We start from the raw sequence: 19,218 nt of genomic DNA, 5'->3' as shown, positions 1-19,218 counted from the left end.
GAGTCTGTAACCTGAAGCGTATGTAACCTGAGGTACCACTGTAAATGAAGAGTCAGCGCCGCGCGAAATAATAACAACGAATTTCATTTCAATAGCTCTCTCTCTTTTCTGCTTTATATAACCTTTCAAATGGGAGGCTTTCTGTCATGTCAGCTTGAGCTCCCCTCTCTGGACTGAAGCGCTTTACCAGCGTTTGAACGTGGGAAGCCAGCATTTTTTAAACGCCCACGCCTGCGAAGAACTTGCGGGTGGGAGGCGGGAACTAGACCTGGCTCTTCCCCAGCAGCAGCGTCCTGCGCCTCTCAAGGGAAACAAGCAGATGCCCCAGGACCGGCTGTTTCCTGAGATGCAGAGTTAAATCTCGCTACATTTGCAGGCAGGCGGAGTGGTACGTGGGAATGCACGTTCCTTCTTCTGCTGGCAACACGCCTGCTAGCGGTACAGGGTTATCCACTGATAACTCTGAAGAATCCACCAGAATCACAAACGGGACTTAATAAAATTACCTGTATGAGGGGAGAGGAGGGCAAGATGGTGGGGGACTCTTCCTGATTGTGTTTATACACTGAAAATCGATAAAACTTCCTATAATAGAAACCAAAGTTTACAACGATCCACCTCTGTTGCTGAAAAAGCAAATATAGATAAATGTAAATTCCAGTGTCACTGTTGATATCATGAGTCGTTAGTCCAAAGGGCTTCTTCACCAACTGTTGAAATTAGGTTAAATTGAAAAAGCGGGTGGCTCCTGCCTGATGTTTAAATTCACTGTTTTTTAATGATGCTGTGTACTGCCCTGGGCTCCTGATTGGGAAGAAGGGCAGTACAGGAATAAAACATGTAATATTTTTTTCGTGTATGTATAGGGAATGGTCCACCTGTTACAGCTATTGACTCTCTCGCTTAAGTTGGCCTGATCCAGTCATTTAGTCTCCTAACCCTACCACCCTGCACCTACTGCTGCTAATTGCTTTACTGGTACTGCCCCTATGATTTTAACAGCAGCCTGGCATGCAGAAATCTAGCAGGTGAAGCTCTTCCTAATATGGAGATGAAATGATTGTGGGAAGCATCATCTGCTTAATTTTTGCATGGCAAAGACGCAGGAGTAGGACCATTAAAATGCTGGCAAACCCTATATGCGAGACCAAAAATATTTTTGTGTGTGTGTCCACACCTTCTGCAATGAGATTTACACCTTAATTTTCTAGAGTGCACTTGCATTATTCACTGCAATTTATTCCACATTATCCACATGCTGCAAATTTTATAATTCATTTATATATGTACCCTGACTTCTTATCCATCAGGTTTCTTTATAGTTTTCAGGTAGCTTATAAAATACTTTTCAGCTGTCATAGGTAATGAGGTGCATCTTCAGCAAACATTGATAATGCTAAAGGTGTGTCTCTGTAAGGAGTTAGTTCCACGATTTTGGAGCTACCACAGAAAAAGCTCTTGCCTGGGTTGCAAATGGGGGGGGGGAGACTGAAATCTGATTTCTCTAGGCATCTGCATTTTGAAACAAGCTACCATTCCCAGTCCTATGTGTCCTAGTTCACAATTTCTGGTTTCCTCTGAACGTAGGTCTCTTTTCAGCTGTGATTTGTATAGGAAAATTACAGTAAGAGTAATGTACTGCAAATAGTTAAGGTAAATGATAATTCTTTCTTTAGGTGCTATTTCATTGCATGCTTCAGTCCATTGCCAGTCTCTCACAATATAATTGCATGATCAAGCCTTCTCTTTCACTTAAAGTAAAGGTAAAGGGACCCCTGACCATTAGGTCCAGTCGTGACTGACTCTGGGGTTGCGGCGCTCATCTTGCTTTATTGGCCGAGGAAGCCGGCGTTTGTCCACAGACAGCTTCTCGGTCATGTGGCCAGCATGACTAAGCTGCTTCTGGCGAACCAGAGCAGCGCACGGAAATGCAGTTTACCTTCCCACTGGAGCAGTTCCTATTTATCTACTTGCACTTTGACGTGCTTTTGAACTGCTAGGTGGGCAGGAGCAGGGACCGAGCAACAGGAGCGCACCCTGTCACGGGGATTCGAACCGCCAACCTTCTGATCGGCAAGTCCTAGGCTCTGTGGTTTAACCCACAGCGCCACCCGCATCCCGTCTCTTTCACTTACAACATGCATAATTTTATTTATTCATCCAGCAGGTGGCAGCAATAAATCAACCTACAAACCACTTGGAAAGGAGGTTGAAGGAGGAATAGAACAGCTGTAAAAAAGTCATTTCATAAGTATTTTCCCCAAAAAATGATTGCCAAGTGGGAAAGAGCATGTAATGCATACAGTGTAACATACACTGCACACTTTTGCTAGAAACGAAATACTGTACAGTAGTTATTTTGCTATACCTACAGAAACCAGGCAGCTATAATCACAGGAGTACAGAGAGAACAACGTTGGCAGCAAGGTCAGAGGGAAATGGCATGCAAGAAATGCAGGCTGTGATGATGAAAGTAAACTTAAATGTAAAATAAGTGCTGTTTGCGCAACAGTGTTAACAGCACAAGCACCTGTAGTCAAAATAAAACCTGCTGTCTCAATTCAGAACTGATGGTAGAATTCGACTTCTTGATGAGCTGTAATTCAGCAGCGTCACGCTGGAGTTTCCCTTCAAAGTTCCTTTGTTTAAGGATGGCTTCCTCAAGGTCACTAACAGAGTGTTCTGGGAGGCTGACATGTTCTCCAAGTAGTTTCTGAAAATTTTCCTTTCCAATGTCTGCTTTGCATCCATTTATTCTTTTGCATAGAGGCTAGTCTTCCTGTCCTATGTAGAACATGCATGTTGCCTGCAGATGGTTGTATATATCATATTGGAAGATGAACAGGTGAATAAACCTTTGAAGCTGGCCAACATTATTAGGTCCTGTTGCCTGTGTACAGATGGGGGTAGAGTTGACTTCTGGGTCACTGCAGCATGTTAGTCCCTGTGCTTTTGCCTTTTGTTGCTGGTGAGCAGCTGTTTAAGTTCAGTAAAATAGCAAATATATAAGTAGTATAATGAAATGGCTAGGAGGATGAGCTGTAAGTGGTAGTTCCTGGTCCAAGCAGCATCTACTAACTCACAATACGGCCTTACAGTTACCAGCTTTTTTACTGGCCCTTGTGTCTAACATTAGCAATATAGGTTAATATATTCTCCCTAATGCTAGTTTCGTTCATGTAGTTAGGGTTTTTTTTGTGCGCCCTGACAGTTGTACTATGGTATGCTGGGCAGAGGACTCCATTTTGTCCCCCAGTCTGTTCAACATTTATGTGAAATCTCTGGGTGAGGTCATTTGGAATGCAGTGTTTTCCTTCCTTTTTTCCCGCTTCTAAAAATGTATTTATTTAGAGATACTATGAAACAGTTTACATCTGCATTTAACTTAGTTTCTAATGTCTTAGAAATCTTTTAAAAAGAGAGAGAATACAACACACACTATGGCCTACATCTTCTAGGTTCACTGTGCCGGTTTAGGCCTTTTCAATTGGAAAAGGATAAGTAAACATGTTGCCATGGTAACTTGCGCAGCCTTGTTAAAATTAAATCAATTATGATGTAGAAAGGGTTCCCTAGTGGAGCTTATTATGAAGAAAGCAACTAATTGTTTTTCTTGCTTTCTAAAGGCATTTTTAAACAAATTGCCATATCTGCTAAATCTCTTTTAAAATGAGAGTCCGGTTTTATTGAGCACAGATATATTACTGTATGATGATAGATAAGGAATGGAATAGGTTTTATCTTCATAAAATTCTAGGAATGGAAACCATTACATGTGTCAGCTTTTGTCTTGAATTTCATATTTAGGATTCAAAGCCAGAGACATAAATTTACATTTAATTAAGAGGCAGCTTCTACAGTGTCCAGGGTGGGTGAAGATGGAAATGGCATACCATGAAGAATTTTGGTGTCAGCTAGCATCCCACACTTACAGCTGCTTACAGACAGACAGGCTAAGCTTCATCTTACCTCCAAACACACACTTGAACTACCCAAAGATGCTGAGGATGTACGCAAGTGGAGAAGCCTTTGGAGATTTCTTGCGGGGGGAGGGATACTGTCTTTTAGACACAGGGCAATAGCATGAGAATGTGAAAGTACCACTGATTTTAGACAACAGTGAGAATGCTCAAAAGTCCTGAACACACAAGGGTAAACACGTGTAGTGAGCCAGGCACACATGTGCTAGCCTAACCTTCAATTTGCCCCATGCACTGGTCATCACCTTTAAGGTGATGTCACTGACAATCCTTAATGGGTTCATAGTTACAACTACCCAGCAGGTCAAGCCGTATTACAGTATTCCACTATGACCCAGGTTGACATATGGCCCAGTTTTTCCTGGATTCAGGCCATGCCACCCCTTGCCCATTTACTTTCCTGGATTCCCAGCTTTCCTTTCTTTAAAAAGGCTCTAGCACTTATAAAAGCATATATTTAAGGCAAGATGTGCAGGGAGTATTCTGCCCAATCATTTCGTGAGGGGAAAAAGCTTTCTCCCCCACTATGGGAAGTTACAGCTAGAATTGGCACGGAAGGGAAGGAACAGAGATAAAACCGTGGAGTCACAATTCAACTGTCTGGGATTATGGAACTTCTTGGTTCATTTTGCATTTTATTTTTTACCTTCCCCGAAGAAGTGAGACACCCATAGTAAGCAACAGAGAAATATAGGTTATTTGCATACCTCATCCTGGGCAGCATGGCCCTTCAAACAAAAGTTCAAAACTCGAACATTGACTTATTTTTTGCAAAAATGTTTTCCCCCCCCTTTCTTAACAGATTAAGCATTTAATAACTTGTTTTTTAGATTTTTACTTTTTAAACAAAGTATTTTAATGTATAATACAGAAATTAGGCTGGCAATATACATGAAACTTGAATATTATTACTTTTATTTAAACCCTACCCTTTAACCAGAAGGTTCCCAGCGCAGAATAAAGATCACTAAAATGTAACACAGCAATATCACATAAAAAATATAAAAACCAATGATCATCATAAAACAGCAATCCAGCAGTAGAATTCAGTTCTAAAATCAGTACTCAAAATCTATGAGGGGAAATTGAGGTGAAGAAAGTGTGGTTTGTCCAAAGTTGAAATGAATCCACAGTAACAGAGGGACTTAATCCCAGGTGTGAGATAACGACACACAACTTGTAAACCATTTATATTCTTCTCAAACAAGCAGAGAAACTATTACAGAGACAATGATCACAAATCAAAATAACCTTTATTAAAATTAATATTGAAACATAAAAAACTTAAATGAGGAGAAAAGGACTGAGGTTGCACAGTAACACTGTTGATCACACAGCAAGGAGCACATTAACTGTATAATTTAGAGGTACTACCTGTTTATCTGGAAGGAAACACCCTGTTCATCCTTATGCCACAATTTCAAGGGCCTGAAGATATACTTAAGAGTAAGAGCTAACGTACAAAACAAACATAGAAAATACAGTTGCTTAATGTGTGCTGAACTATACTAAGAACATGCAGATGACCAAGACTGGAGGTGGCATTTTGGTGTTGAGCCTGGGATAAAAGCAAATGCTAAATAGCCTATGATGCCATCCTATAATGGCGATTCATGGTTTACAGTGCGAAGTGTGGAAATCAATATCTGCAAAATTTGTATAAACTTCTGAGCAACAATTCTTCATTTAAGCAGAACTGGCCCTGCTAAACTTCAGTGTGCCATTTTGACCAGTGAGATGAGATCACCATGGTCTCATTTTGACTTGAAAGTTCTGAATGTACTGAATTATTTAAACAAAAAAACAAACAAAAAACCACCCTCCATCTCCAAATTCCCTTGAGTAGGAACAGGAAGGGTCATTGTTCAGTGGTACAGAACATTTGTGTGTATGTGTGTGTATGCAGAAGGTCCCAGGCTCAGACTATGGCACCTCCTCATAGGGCTAGAGAATATTCCTGTACAAGCCTCCATCAGGGTAGAACAATTTAAATAAGCAAGAAGAAAATAGCAATTTAAATCACTGACTTAAGTTTTCCACTGTTACTTCATATACTGTATATTTCCTAAGTGGTGCAAATCTGACCCCTAACCATGTTAACTTGCAAGTAAATAGAGTATTTACAGTTTTTTACCCTTGCATTCTCATTTCAGCATTGCCTTTCTTTGTTGTATGCATTTTTGCATGTTTCCCTTTTTTTACGTATTAAAAATATTCCAATGGAGGGTGCTTCTTACCACCAGCAACTATGACAGTTTTTGAGGTTTAGAATGCAATCCTATACCCTTTTTTACCTGGGAATAAGTCCCATTGAACTTAGTGGGACATCTGAGTACACATGTGCTGCAAGTTTGGGATATGGAAACCTGCACACTAGACAAATGTTGTCTTCTCTTCCCTGTTCCCTTGTGCTGCTCCACTCTGCTTCACTTTGCCTGATTCACCCTCACAAAAACAAAGTAGCAAATAAAATGAAATAGCCATGACCAATTGGCTGACGCAAGATCTGATATAGTTACTGGGCAGGCTAAAACGATTTGTTTTCATCAAGCAAAAATGAATTGCCTATGTTTGTTTAGTTGGTAGAGTATAAATATTCCTATCTGAGAAATGATCAAACGGGTTTGTCATTTACACTTGAAAAGCCTGCTTTAATGCAATATGCCTGGTAGGGCTAACATTTTTATAGCCAGATTATTTAACATTAACCTAGTTATCCTTTGAAAAACTTAATATTTACATTTTTAAAATATTAAAAATTCTGATATCGTCATCAATTTTTATCCACTATGACTTGGTAAAAGGCATCTTCCTATGTTTCTAAGGGACAGAAGTTTTAACGGTTGTCTATAAGATAGGGGAAAGTTAGATTTCTAAAAGGTCCAGTGTTTTGAGATGTCACTAAGCACAACTCTTAAATAAAAATACAAAGGATTTTTAAAAGTTGAGAGTAGATATTGCTCATCTTGGTATCAGAATCTCTCACGAATAGACACACACACTCTAACTAGCAAAATCAAACTATCATATAACCATAGCTGTCAACTGTTCCCTTTTTTTAAGGGAAATTCCCTTATTCCGAATAGGATTCCTTGCAAGAAAAGGGAAAAGTTGACAGCGATGCATATAACTGAAACCAAATAAGGCTCCTTCGTTAAAAAAATAAGTCAACAGAAATGTTTAGTACAAAGGACTGGTTTTTAAAAATTGGCATTAGACTAGCCTTCCATGTAGAATACTTATATTAACTTAAGAACATACTGTGTTCTTAGCAAGTCAGTTTTGGACTAAATTATTGTACAGAAGATGTCTTGAGGAAAAGCATGCACCATCAGTAATGTTTTCTCCCAAAGGTCATTTTTAATTGCAAGGTGATTCAGAGAATAGTACACAAGAGCTTCTTCTCCCGGAAGGGATTTTCAGATGTGGGCACTGGAATAATAAGGGGATCTTCTCCCATGTGAGCATCGCAGTATGCCAATAAATCAGCCGCAGCCTTGGATACCTAGAAAGGTTTAGAACAAAACAAAAAAAAAAAAAAAAAAAAAGGAGAGAGGGGGGAGAGAGAAACCTAAGCGTCATCACTGCTGCCACAGGGTCAATGGAATCAGTTGAAATATTTCCACATAGTCTTTATACTCAAACCTGGGCACTGGGCAGCAAGAAGGGTCCTCTTAATAGGCAAATGAGGAATGCCCTGGGGGCACAGCATGCCATCACAAACCCAGAAATACATTTGGTAAATGTATAAAGCAATCCTACATATTCTGTAGCTCATTATGATAATTCATTTGCCTTCTCCACGATTGTGGCAGTGCCTGAAAATGGTGCCCACACAGGCTGAACCGGTAGAAAGTGTATAATTACTTTTTAATGTGAAGAACATGTTCAGCTCATTTGCTGTCTTGCTGCATCTTTTATCAGATGTTTTATAGTGTTGACTGGAGAATCAGAAGAGCTCCATTGAACTCTCAACTGGTTAAAACGAAACAAAATGAAGGAGGACAATATATAAGGACTATCATTATCTTTGTTTAAATGGCTTGTTAGACTTGGGTTAGATTTGGACAGTGATGTCTTTGTTGTGGGTGGTGGCTCTGAGATTATCCACATTGTTCCTTATCACAGATATAACACCCAGTTAGCAACTAGCAGAAGTGCACCAAGTCCCAAAAAGCTCTCCTGGGTATGACCTAGTGCAATAGGAAAATGGACAAAGGCAGCAGGGTGGGAGGAAACTAGCTACCGGTAATCCTCTACAACACCAGAGTAAGCTGAATTTCATTTGGGAAACATTTCCTTCATGTAACAGTACAACTTGGAACCACTCAGACACAACTTCTGCTGGTTTCCTGGCCTCCCTGCCTCACTACACAGTGAATGCAGAAGAGCAGTTGTGGGCTAAACCTACTTATTGATAAAGACTAAATCAGTACAGTGGTACCTCGGGTTAAGTACTTAATTCGTTCCGGAGGTCCATTCTTATCCTGAAGCACCACTTTAGCTAATGGGGCCTCCTGCTGCTGCTGCACTGCCGGAGCATGATTTCTGTTCTCATCCTGAAGCAAAGTTCTTAACCCGAGGTACTATTTCTGAGTTAACGGAGTCTGTAACCTGAAGCGTATGTAACCTGAAGCGTATGTAACCCAAGGTACCACTGTAGCACAGAACCCTCAAAGCAACTTCCACTTTTTGCTCAGAGTATATTGCAATGAGTTTCCTTGTCCAAGACATGAGGATAAGTATTATTTTATTTATAAATACATATATATGTACTACTATCAATATATGAAATTAAAAACCATACATATAAACAAAAACTATGTAAAACTTTAAAATCAGAAATCACATCTGCATATAACTACCACTAAATCTTCCTTAACTGAGCCTTCTCTTTGGTTCTATCAACTTCCATTTATTCCAGTAAAATCTGAAATAATCAAAGACTGAGTTATTCTGTTTTATAGATTCATCTTTTGAGAAATAGTAATTTCGTGTGATGAATGTCTCAAAGTTAAAGGAGATGGATGGGCAAAATTATCTTTGAAACCTCAGAGTTCCATGCTTCTTCATTAACTGAAAGTAATACTGTACTCCTTCCTTCTCCTGCCCTCTTTTATATACTACATATATATTACCACATCCTCCACCTCCTCCTCAAGATAAAATGACTACTCAGGGGCTCAAGTTATCAAACATTTGAGATTTTAGTGTGAGTTAACAGCCTTGAGGAGAACTGTGGAATTTTACCATTACATTTCAGAGCAAAGGAGGTGATTAGAAGCAGCCCAAGTTAGAACATAATCCTGTTAGATACACTATAATTATAAGATTCAGTGACAAGAGAAAATGCTGCAATTACTACAGTCACCTTCCATGACAAGACAGACATAATTGCTATTCTTGTGACAACGCCCACTCTGCTTTTGCTTTGTCTAAAATGAGCACATCCACAAACATCTCCGTAACGCCACTGTTGCTCTCACAACACTTATTTTAGAGATATTTGCTCAGCCTCTTTTTAAAAAAGGGAAGAGAGAAAACACAATAGCTATTGTATGCAACTGTGTGTGATCTGTCACTTGTAATAAAAAACAACTGCAGTGTTTCTTGATTGGAAGGCAGAAAGATCAACCCTTTGGATATCCACAGACATTTAGTTACACAAGTGATTTATATCACTCTTGTCTAATTCATTAAAAATTTCAATAACATTCTTCCTTAAAAAAAAATACTCTCACAATAACAGTGACGTAGGAGTTTCTGGATCATAGCTATTGCTCTTCTCCTTTAAGCTATTTATTTACACACACACACACACACACACACACAACCAAAACAAACAAAACAAAGATGCATTTTGTGGACTAATAATGTATTTACACTTATACATCACTTTTCCTCTGATGAAGGCACAGTGGCTTACAAATGGTTCCTAGGCCTTTACTATTCAAGCAGCATACAGGATTAGACCCGTTTATCTTTAGAAGCAGAGTCACTTGCTTTTATAACTTCAAGCAAAATCTTCAAGCAAAATCTGCTTTGGCACAGTCGTAACACTTTCAATACACATGTGCTTATGGAGGTGCTTTCAGAAGCTACTTTTGCTTTGTAGCTGAAGGTATCCAGTTTCAGTTTCTGACAAGGAAAAAACACCAGATTTGCCATTTGTGTTTCGCTTTTAATGCCATTGGATGATTGTGAATTCAACTTGTACCACCATTTAATTTATTACGGCATAAAGCGGGCCTTTTGTATAGCAAGCTGAAAATGTAAAGACCATCAAGGCTTTAGAATGCCTCTGAATCCTATTTTGTTCAATGTAGCAAAAGTAAATTGTACTCTGAAAAGAATGCATCAAGTCTGACATTTAATAAGTACACTGACTCCTTTGGGAAAGGAAATAATGTACCTTTTCCTGAATTAAGAGGAGAGATGGCCCTTATCAGGAGAGAGCGAGATTTATCTACAGTGAGAGGTGGCTACAAAGCTCGTCAAGAAATCATTTTGGTGTAATCTGATCCTCAAGTCAACAGCAACTGATTTTCAGGCATGAGATGTACATCCTGTCAATGTTAGAAATGCGTCCTTTGTTTCAGCACAAGCTGACCAAATATTTATGCACCCCAAGAATAAACATTATATTATGATGTAATATATGTAGACATAGTAACAGTTTGAAATTTACCTTTATCCTGTCCAGATATGCCTCCATTTTCAGCTGCTCCACTGCTTTTCTTGCTTGAGATATATTTGTTGTACTGTTATTAGCCATTACCTCCTTCATCCTCCTTTTTCTAGAATAATAAAAATTACAGCATGGGGGAAATGCTCAAATTCCAAATGTAAACAAATCAAAGCATATATTCCTTTCTAGCCATGTTTTCATCCTTAGATCATTCTCTCATTTCATACATCATGGCATGGAAAAGCGTCACAATTTACCTCCACAAACTCTCTTTTCTCAAAACATTTCCAGTATATCCAATACAGTGGTACCTCTGGTTACGTACTTAATTCGTACCAGAGGTCCGTTCTTAACCTGAAACTGTTCTTAACCTGAAGCACCACTTTAGCTAATGGGGTCTCCTGCTGCCGCCGCACCGCTGCTGCATGATTTCTGTTCTCATCCTGAAGCAAAGTTCTTAACCTGAAGCACTATTTCTGGGTTAGCGGAGCCTGTAACCTGAAGCATATGTAACCTGAAGCATATGTAACCCAAGGTACCACTGTATCTAGTTTTCTTTACTAGCAACAGATTACACTTATACCAATCAGGTCAGGCCACAATTCTATGCTAAAGCAGGAGCCATGAGACAGGTTATATATCAAAGCAGCGATAGTAAAGACTCAGATCTCTGTATAGCCCATAAGCAGTGGCTAGTGTGACCAACACTAGTGATCATGGCAGCCTACTAGCTAAATTTGGAGTATAAATTTCAGGGGGTGGAGGTTCATTTATGAAACAGCCCATACCTCTGGGGTCCCATGGGTAATATGGTGTGCTTTCAGACACCACCATTGCAACCCGCCAAGGCCCCCTCCCAGGTCGGTCCCCCCACAATGGATGGCACTGGGCTGGCTAGAAATAAAGGTGAAGACATCCAGTCACCCCGCCCTCTTATCTCCATTTCCCCAGAATGCTTCTGGTACATGCTTTTCCCATTTGGTGTTTGATTCGCCTGCTTTTCCTCTGGTTTGGGTGTATTGCCAAATATGCCTCTGGGTCCCAAAAGGCTGGTAGCCTATACCATACATGGACTACTCTCACCAAAAGACCCCAATTTTAAATTTTATGATCAAATCACTCCCTAGCTTTTTAGAATGGAGAAAGCTATCTCATGACTTGGTTTCTCTTAGCATTTGTCTCAAGGGCCTGCTAAGTCCCTGAATCATGCATTTGTCTTTCAACTGAAGGCTGATGAAATAACCTAGATGACAAGTGTAAGCAAATGGTGCTGCTTAAAGACAAGTGTGGATTCACACTTGATGTTAAATTGTTGGCTAAATTGGAAGATGATGCCTTTGAAAAGGGCTGAAAAGATGTTTCTCCAGTGGGCACCAGGACACTGCCTCCCAAGTGGGAATTGATTCAACGGAGTTGTTGACTGAGATCAAGAGAATTTCAAGAGAACCTCAAAATAATAATAATAATGCAGATCTGACAGCCCTTCAATTTATCCATAAACATAATAGTCAATATATTTACCCCAATTTATGTGTAGTACTTATTCTCATTGCATCTGGTGAGATGTAATTTTCAAAGCTGAAATTGATAAAATTACACGCACTCTTCTATGCCTCAAGAATACCTATTAGAGTTAGCACTGAATTCAGATGAATGTTGGGAGAGGTTTGCATTACAGTGATCTGATTGAGAACTTTGCTTCCAAGAAGGCTCAAAAAGTTCATTTCATTACATAGGGTACTAGGGAACTGCCTCTTAAATAATTAATCACTGTACCATTATTTATCAGTGAAATGGCCATCACCAATTCACCATATGTCCCTCCCATGATGATGCCAAACAACATGCTTTTTTAAGGGGGTAGGCTTTCTCTGTTTCTCCATCACATGTGGTGGCAACAACTTGTATTCATATATTTGTGTTGTTGTGTTGATATGCTATATGAATCTTTTCCACTCCAGTTGTAATAAAAATTGACCACAATGCATGCGTTATGATACTTTTATCCGTACTTTCATTGAAGCTTCATGTACAGTCGTACCTTGGTTGTTGAACGCAATCCGTTCCGGAAGTCCATTCAACTTCCAGAAATGTTCGACAACCAAGGCGCGGCTTCCGATTGGCTGCAGAAGCTTCCTGCATGCAATTGGAAGCTGCGGAAGCCACGTTGGATGTTTGGCTTCCAAATAATGTTCACAAACCACAAATCACTTCCAGGTTTGCAGTGTTCGTTCAAGAGCCAAAACATTCGATTTGCAAGGCGTTCAGGATCCAAGGTATGGCTGTATAGAACTGAGTGAAATTTTATGCCTGACTGCCATTTATTTCACAGCAGGAACAGTGATGTCATCTCCTGGAGCCCCATTTCCCAACTCTGCATGCCAAAAACATTTTTCTCATAGAGAAAACCCACCAAATAAGCTACGCCATAGAAGAAGCAGTTTACATCAGCATGCACAGCTATGAGTTAAACTGCCACTTTTAGTTGGAAAAATTCCAGAGCCTCTTTATTATCACCAAACAAAATGTGGAAAAAAATTCAAGTCCACCCAAACTTTTAATCAGGTAGGATGTTAAACAAAACATGTGGGAAGGGGGTATCTGGGGGGGGGGGGGAGATATTGCCTCGGTATTGAAGCCATAATATCTGCATTGGCCCAAAGTTCATTTTTTTTTGTTCTATATAGCCTAAGAATGCGTGTGGCTAAACAGCGCTGGTGCTTCCGGTTTTACTTCTGCACACACACACTTCTTTCACTCTGTAAGCTGAGAGTCATGGATGTGGTGCTAAACAAAACACTGGATAGCCCCCCAGGAAACCAATGTTTCTTTGTCGGTGGAAGGTGGAAGCATTGATTTTGAGACACCTCTGTTAAATGCAGAAAGTGGTGGGAAGTTGATAGCAGGTAGAGGTTCTTATTACACAACCATTGCCTTGCAGTTCAGCTGACATCTTTTATTTGTTTTGGACAACTGAGGCCAATACAAGCATATCCATCTATCTATCTATTTCCAAAGTCATAACCTGAACAGAGTCTGGCTTTGGAAAACTATATCTGTGTGTAGTGGGGGTGGGAAATACAGCAGGAGAGGGTCTCTCTATCTGCACAGTACCTATGCATAGTCCCTCTATCTGCAACAGAAGGGGGCACCCACTCACCTCAGAGGTTTTCAGCACCAAATCAGGGACTGTTCTTCGGCCCCTAAAAAGATCCTGAAGGTGGACACAGACTGAGATGAAGATTGAGTTCAGTACCCATTGTCTATATAAAGGACTATGAGGCATGATATCCCCTGTGAATTTTGATCGGTCCCAGGTAGTCTAATGTTTTGGGGTTGTTGTTTTTTCCTTTTTAATGAATGCACTCAACACTGAATGTAGGGGCAGATGGGGCTCATCAACCTGGGAAGGAATCCCATCCAGGAGAAGGAAAATTCTGATCCTAAACCTCTGCTGCCTTGCAGGCTATCTTCGGGAGAAGAAAAGGCTAAGGAGTAAACCCTGCACAAATCTAGAGTGGGGTCCCAAAGATGGCAGGATGGCACCCTGCAGGCCTCCTTCTGGCAATTCCTGCAGCCAAGCTGGTGCCAAACATATTGCTCTGCTTTCCTTCGGACTACATCAGTGAGGGCAAGGGGGAACGGGACTTGTTATATGGGCAGCCCAGAACCTCCACGCACACTGTCTGGACTTACGCCCTGGGGAGGTCACTTCCTGATACTACCTCAGCAGTTTGACTTCTCTCAAGACAGACGGATGCCAACAATTCAGCACTGGATGTACACATGGATCTATTTTTACAGTAACGGGAGAAAAGCACTAAGCAGAAAAAGCATTACAAATCCTAGTTTTGCATTTTGACAAGTTTGCCATAACATAAAAGCCCTCTGAAATGAAGCCAAAGGGTTATATAGTCTTATCACCTCTTTCCCCACTGACCAACCAGATGCTTATGGGAAGCCCACAAGGACAGTCCTCTCCTGTTGATGTTTCCCATGAATTTATCTAATCCACTTTAAAGCTATCAAAGTATGCGCTGTGTGAAGAAGTGCTTCCTTTTGTCTGTCCCAAATCTTCCACCGCTTGGCTTCATTGGAAGACCCCCCCAGTCACAAGAGAGGGAGGAAAACCTCTCAATCCATTTTCTCCACCACATGCATAATATTATGGAGCCATATCGCGATGCATTCTTACTCATCTTTTGTCCTTCCTTCGCCTCATGATTATGCTTATGCTGTGCCAGTTGTGCCCTGCTCATCTCACTCGGGACACTGTGATACCTTCTGCAGCGCAAGCTTCTATTTGCACTCAGGAAGCTACAAAACTGGGGGGAGGGGGGGAGCATGCACTGGGAGTCTGCCTGTCTTACAAATATTCAGATTTATTTGAACAAGATTTTCAAATGCACATCAAGCAAGAGATATCTGCTTTCAGCAGGAGGTCATCTTGCTAAGCGTTCTCACACAGCTCACACATGTCTGCAGAATTCTGGGAAATATGTGCCAAAATTGGCTTATTGCCTTTCTTGGCTACCATCTCCTTCGTCTACCATCTCTCCATGTTCATAATGTTCAAATTGTTCTGAACAAGCATCACTTTTTACATAATAACCCCTCTCCAATCAGTATTACTATGGCCACTGGAATCCAGGATTTTCCGGGTGATCTAGGCAGACATGAAGGCTCTTCTGATAACAGAGGCTAGGTTGCAGGTTCCCTTTATGAAAACTCACAGTACCCATTATTTCTTACTAGTAGACTGACTCAAGTGAGAGGTACCAGAGCCATTAGGGTTGTGATGATTCTGGCCAACAAATCACATGTGGGCCATTAAAATACAAAACCCCCATCTCGTCTAACCTAGAAAACACCAAGCTTCATTTGCATCAGGTTGTCTAGAACTCATTCCTTGGACCTACAAGCTCAACCGCAGAAACATATGCACAATGGAAAAGTCTGTCTCAGAGCAAGTACAGAGTGCATAGCCCAACCACCCATTTCTGATGCCAGGAAATACATGTTTTCAAGATTGGGCAGTGTACCCCACTATTTTTCCTTGTCAAACCATCTCTCTACTCCCAGGGAGCCATTACCTTTAGGATTAGGTAGAACACTACTCTCACCTGGAAAGACTATCCCATTATTCAGTAGTTCCTTCCCAAGTTACCACATTTGCGGATAAGCAGAGTATCCTTGAAGTCAACCCTGTAATATGTGCGAGTGATTAAAATATTATTTTCTTACATGCACGCAGGACCCGGGTCTCACAGGCGTATCTGTCTATAAGGACTAACAGGCACTTATACACCTTGCAGTATGTTGCTTCCTCGCCCATCACAAAGAACACGAGATCGACAAACGCTGGAACCAACCCACGCGAAGGGATCCCTGAAGCTTGCGCCCCTGGGAAGTCTCCGACTCCCGCCCAAGATTGGGCGAGACACCGACCCAGCCTAGCGGTCTGCTGCTTTCCTTCGCTTGCCTACTTTCCCATTTCCATTCCTTCCTTGACTCACCCCTTGCAGACGACGACGACCGGAGGCTCGGGACTGTCCGAGAGACTCGACGGCGGAGCAGCGCGAAGCGGGCACCTCACGCCCCGGCTACAACCAGGCTCGCGTCGAGGCGCCACATGCCTGTCCGGCGCGGGGGGTTTGAAGGAGCACGGCCGGCCCACCACGCCCTGCTAGACGCGCCTCCCTCCCGGAAAGGGCCCCGGCGGGACCCGCGGGGCTGCTCAGCCGCCTGCCCTCCTGCGACGGGAGAGCCCAGCCAAGCTCTTCGCAGGCTTTGAGCAAGGCAGGCGGGGACGCGCGCGCACCCCCGACGGAAAGGAATTCCAGCTCGTGACGTCAATGGAGTTGGGTGGGAGAGCAAGAAAGAGCGCGCTTCCATACCTACTAGCTACTCCTGGCTTCTCATGTGTGTGTGTGTGTGTGTGTATGTATGTATGTATGTATGTGTGTATATATATATGTATATACAGCTCGCCCCTATACACGAAGCCAAGCCAGAGCACAACCAAGTGCAGTACAGCCATCTTCTCAGAAAAACTCTTCACAAAGTTCAAGAGTTCAAGACACGAAGGCTTTAGCAACTAATCCACACCTAATGACCCACCTAAGTGGGATTCAGGAAATCACTCAAGAAATCACTCAAGATATCCCTCAAGTAATTAAGGAACAAAAGAAGAAAAGGCACACTAGCCTGGGAACCTCCTCTCTGCCCAGAACATTGGAGGCTATACACCACACCTCCTCAACAGTATTTATAGGAACTCAAACACTAAGATCCTGCTCTGTTCCAGTAACAAGAAGCCGAAAGCACCAGCCTGAAGATGACGAGTGAGACCTCGTCGAAACGTCGCCTAGACACCCCAACTTTTACACGGGAAGACACCCGAGGACACCAAAACCTGCATTCCTGTACCCGTGAAAATCTACGAAAGCATATATATGTATATATATACACACACACACACATTATATATATATATATATAGTTATAGTTATATATATAAAAAAAAAATTTAATGAGGGCAGCCCGTCTGCGGGGTGTCGCGTGTTGTAGGAAGAGAGAAACGTATGTGAATTTCCATCGCGCAAATTAAAGTGATCAGAGTCTCTCTCTCTCTCTCTCTCTCTGCCCATCCAGCAACGTTTCTGCCTCTTAAGCAACGCAGAAATTTCCCTAGAAATAGGGAAGTACCGCTAGGAATTCCTTCCAACCCATGAAAGCTAACATAGAGTTTACTGTTTATATAGGCCGCCATGTTATATTGGTATGAACTGGCAGAAAGAAAGAAAGGCACTAAACCAATCCCAATGTTTAAATAACCAAATAAAGCTGTACCCCCGTCACATGAAGTGGGCCCTGAAAGAGGTGTTCACGGGTTCACTTTTCACATGGGAGGAGGGCGGATTCGGGATGACACACTTGTGGGTTAACTGGGGACCAGCAAAAGAATATTGCTCATAGTAACAGTGTCACAAACCGATTTGGATTTGATTAATAGGGAAAGGTCATCCAATCTCAATCTGTAATTTAACATGACAAGTGTGAGGGGTGAGTAAGAGCTACTTCACACTTTGAGAAGGAATCGTGTTTGCCAGTGATATACAGATGGTTCCCATAGCGAACACGAAAAAGTGTGAAGGACAAAGAAGCGTTCCTAAAACATTTTGTTAGCCACGCTCCAAGCACAGAGGACCTTGGCAACGGTTTTAACACCATGTGTTATTAAGGTGCCTCTACTCTTCATACTACTAAAGGGAATGTTGATGGAGGCTCCGCAAAATAATGGTGTTAACCAGAAAATGTTAAAACGCTCTTAACTAATGGGGAGTTGGGAATTACAGTTATGTAAGGGGGGAACTACAGCCCCCAAAGTTCTTTGGGGAAAGCCCAAATGGATGTTGAGGATGTGACATTAGGGCCAAGAGTAGCAGCCTCTGGCTATTCCGCCTGAGCCCCAGCCATTCCCCACTATAACCATGCCTGGGTTCCCAAATCCAGCCTACTGTTAGGTGTGGAAGATGCTCTCGCCTCACTTCTTGTTGGCATCAGTCTGCCTCGGGAGACAATGGAAGATGACGTCAAACTGTTGGAAATTTAGAGCTCCTGCTGTGGCTGTAGAGACCGATGTGGGAGACATGTTTTGTTGCAGCTGGGGCAGATGAAGGCATCCGGTTGTGCTGCTGGAGATGCACTATGGCGTTTCTTCTGCCTGCATTCCTTCTAGCAGTCATTCCTTCTCTGCTATGGATGCACAGCCTAACTGTCTGTCTCCAGACACTGAGGTTGTCTGGAACGGATTTCAACTGCCAGCCCAAGCAGCTTCTGTATATGGAACAGGAGGAGACACCCTCTTGTTCTTCACTTGAAGCATCAATTATGTCTTTGGCCAGCCCCAGGTAGGACATACATGAAAGCCCTATTTATTATCACTGTGCTGGTGCGGGAGGCAGGAGTAGAACAGAGGAAAACACAGCTGTGACTGACTGGCTGAAAGGGGTCTGTGAGGTAAAATACCCCAAAAACTGTATTATTGCAACAACAGAGCTCACAGAGATGATGCAGCCCCCACAATGAAGCAAAATCATGCGGTTGCCTCAGGTAGCAGATCGACTTTTATTAAGAGTGGTACAGTGAAGCCTTTGCCAACCTTGTGTCTGTGCTGGTTGGAGCTGCAGGGAGTTGTAGGCCAAAGGACTAGCATAATGGGTGGGAGATAGATCCCATTTTCAGGGCACAATCCAATAGGAGTTCTGAAGTGAATGGAATTGCTCACAAGCCTGGTTTTGATGGGTTGTGCCCTGCTTTAGGGAGCAGTGCAACTTGGATTTTCTACCTCAGGCACCCAACATGTATTGCACTTCTGAAAATAAAATTTTATAAAGCCAGAAAAATCAAAATGTCTTTGTCAAGTGCTCTTTCCAAGGAGAAAACATTTTTATATATGTTGGGGTTGAATTATCTGTGGAGTGAGATCATTTGCTGTTGTCAAATCTGGAGCTAGCTATATGACACAACCGTAAAAAGTCTAAAGTG

At 41.9% G+C, this 19,218-nt stretch overlaps 1 protein-coding gene across 4 annotated transcripts; it reads right to left on the bottom strand.

The window, feature by feature from the left end:
• Nucleotides 1-5,214: 5,214 nt before the first annotated feature.
• On the bottom strand, nucleotides 5,215-16,494 carry GNG4 (G protein subunit gamma 4). Of its 4 annotated transcripts, none has more exons than XM_083434363.1 (3): nucleotides 16,185-16,494; nucleotides 10,669-10,777; nucleotides 5,215-7,485 (listed from the first exon to the last, which is right to left on the bottom strand). In XM_083434363.1, the coding sequence occupies exons 2-3, from the start codon at nucleotides 10,765-10,767 to the stop codon at nucleotides 7,357-7,359; spliced, it is 228 nt and encodes a 75-aa protein (XP_083290489.1). In that variant the 5' UTR covers nucleotides 10,768-10,777; nucleotides 16,185-16,494; the 3' UTR covers nucleotides 5,215-7,356. The 4 variants fall into 4 exon arrangements, with proteins under 4 accessions (XP_083290489.1, XP_083290491.1, XP_083290490.1 ...); XM_083434365.1 differs by lacking the exon at nucleotides 16,185-16,494 and adding an exon at nucleotides 15,913-16,007; XM_083434364.1 differs by lacking the exon at nucleotides 16,185-16,494 and adding an exon at nucleotides 15,792-15,878.
• Between the last annotated feature and the right edge of the window lie 2,724 nt (nucleotides 16,495-19,218).

This window comes from Podarcis tiliguerta, assembly GCF_965153285.1.
Source record: "Podarcis tiliguerta genome assembly, chromosome: 3".
Taxonomy (NCBI): Eukaryota; Metazoa; Chordata; class Lepidosauria; order Squamata; family Lacertidae; genus Podarcis; species Podarcis tiliguerta.
Note: the sequence above shows the minus strand (reverse complement) of the source record. Positions and strands in the feature narration are given on the sequence as shown.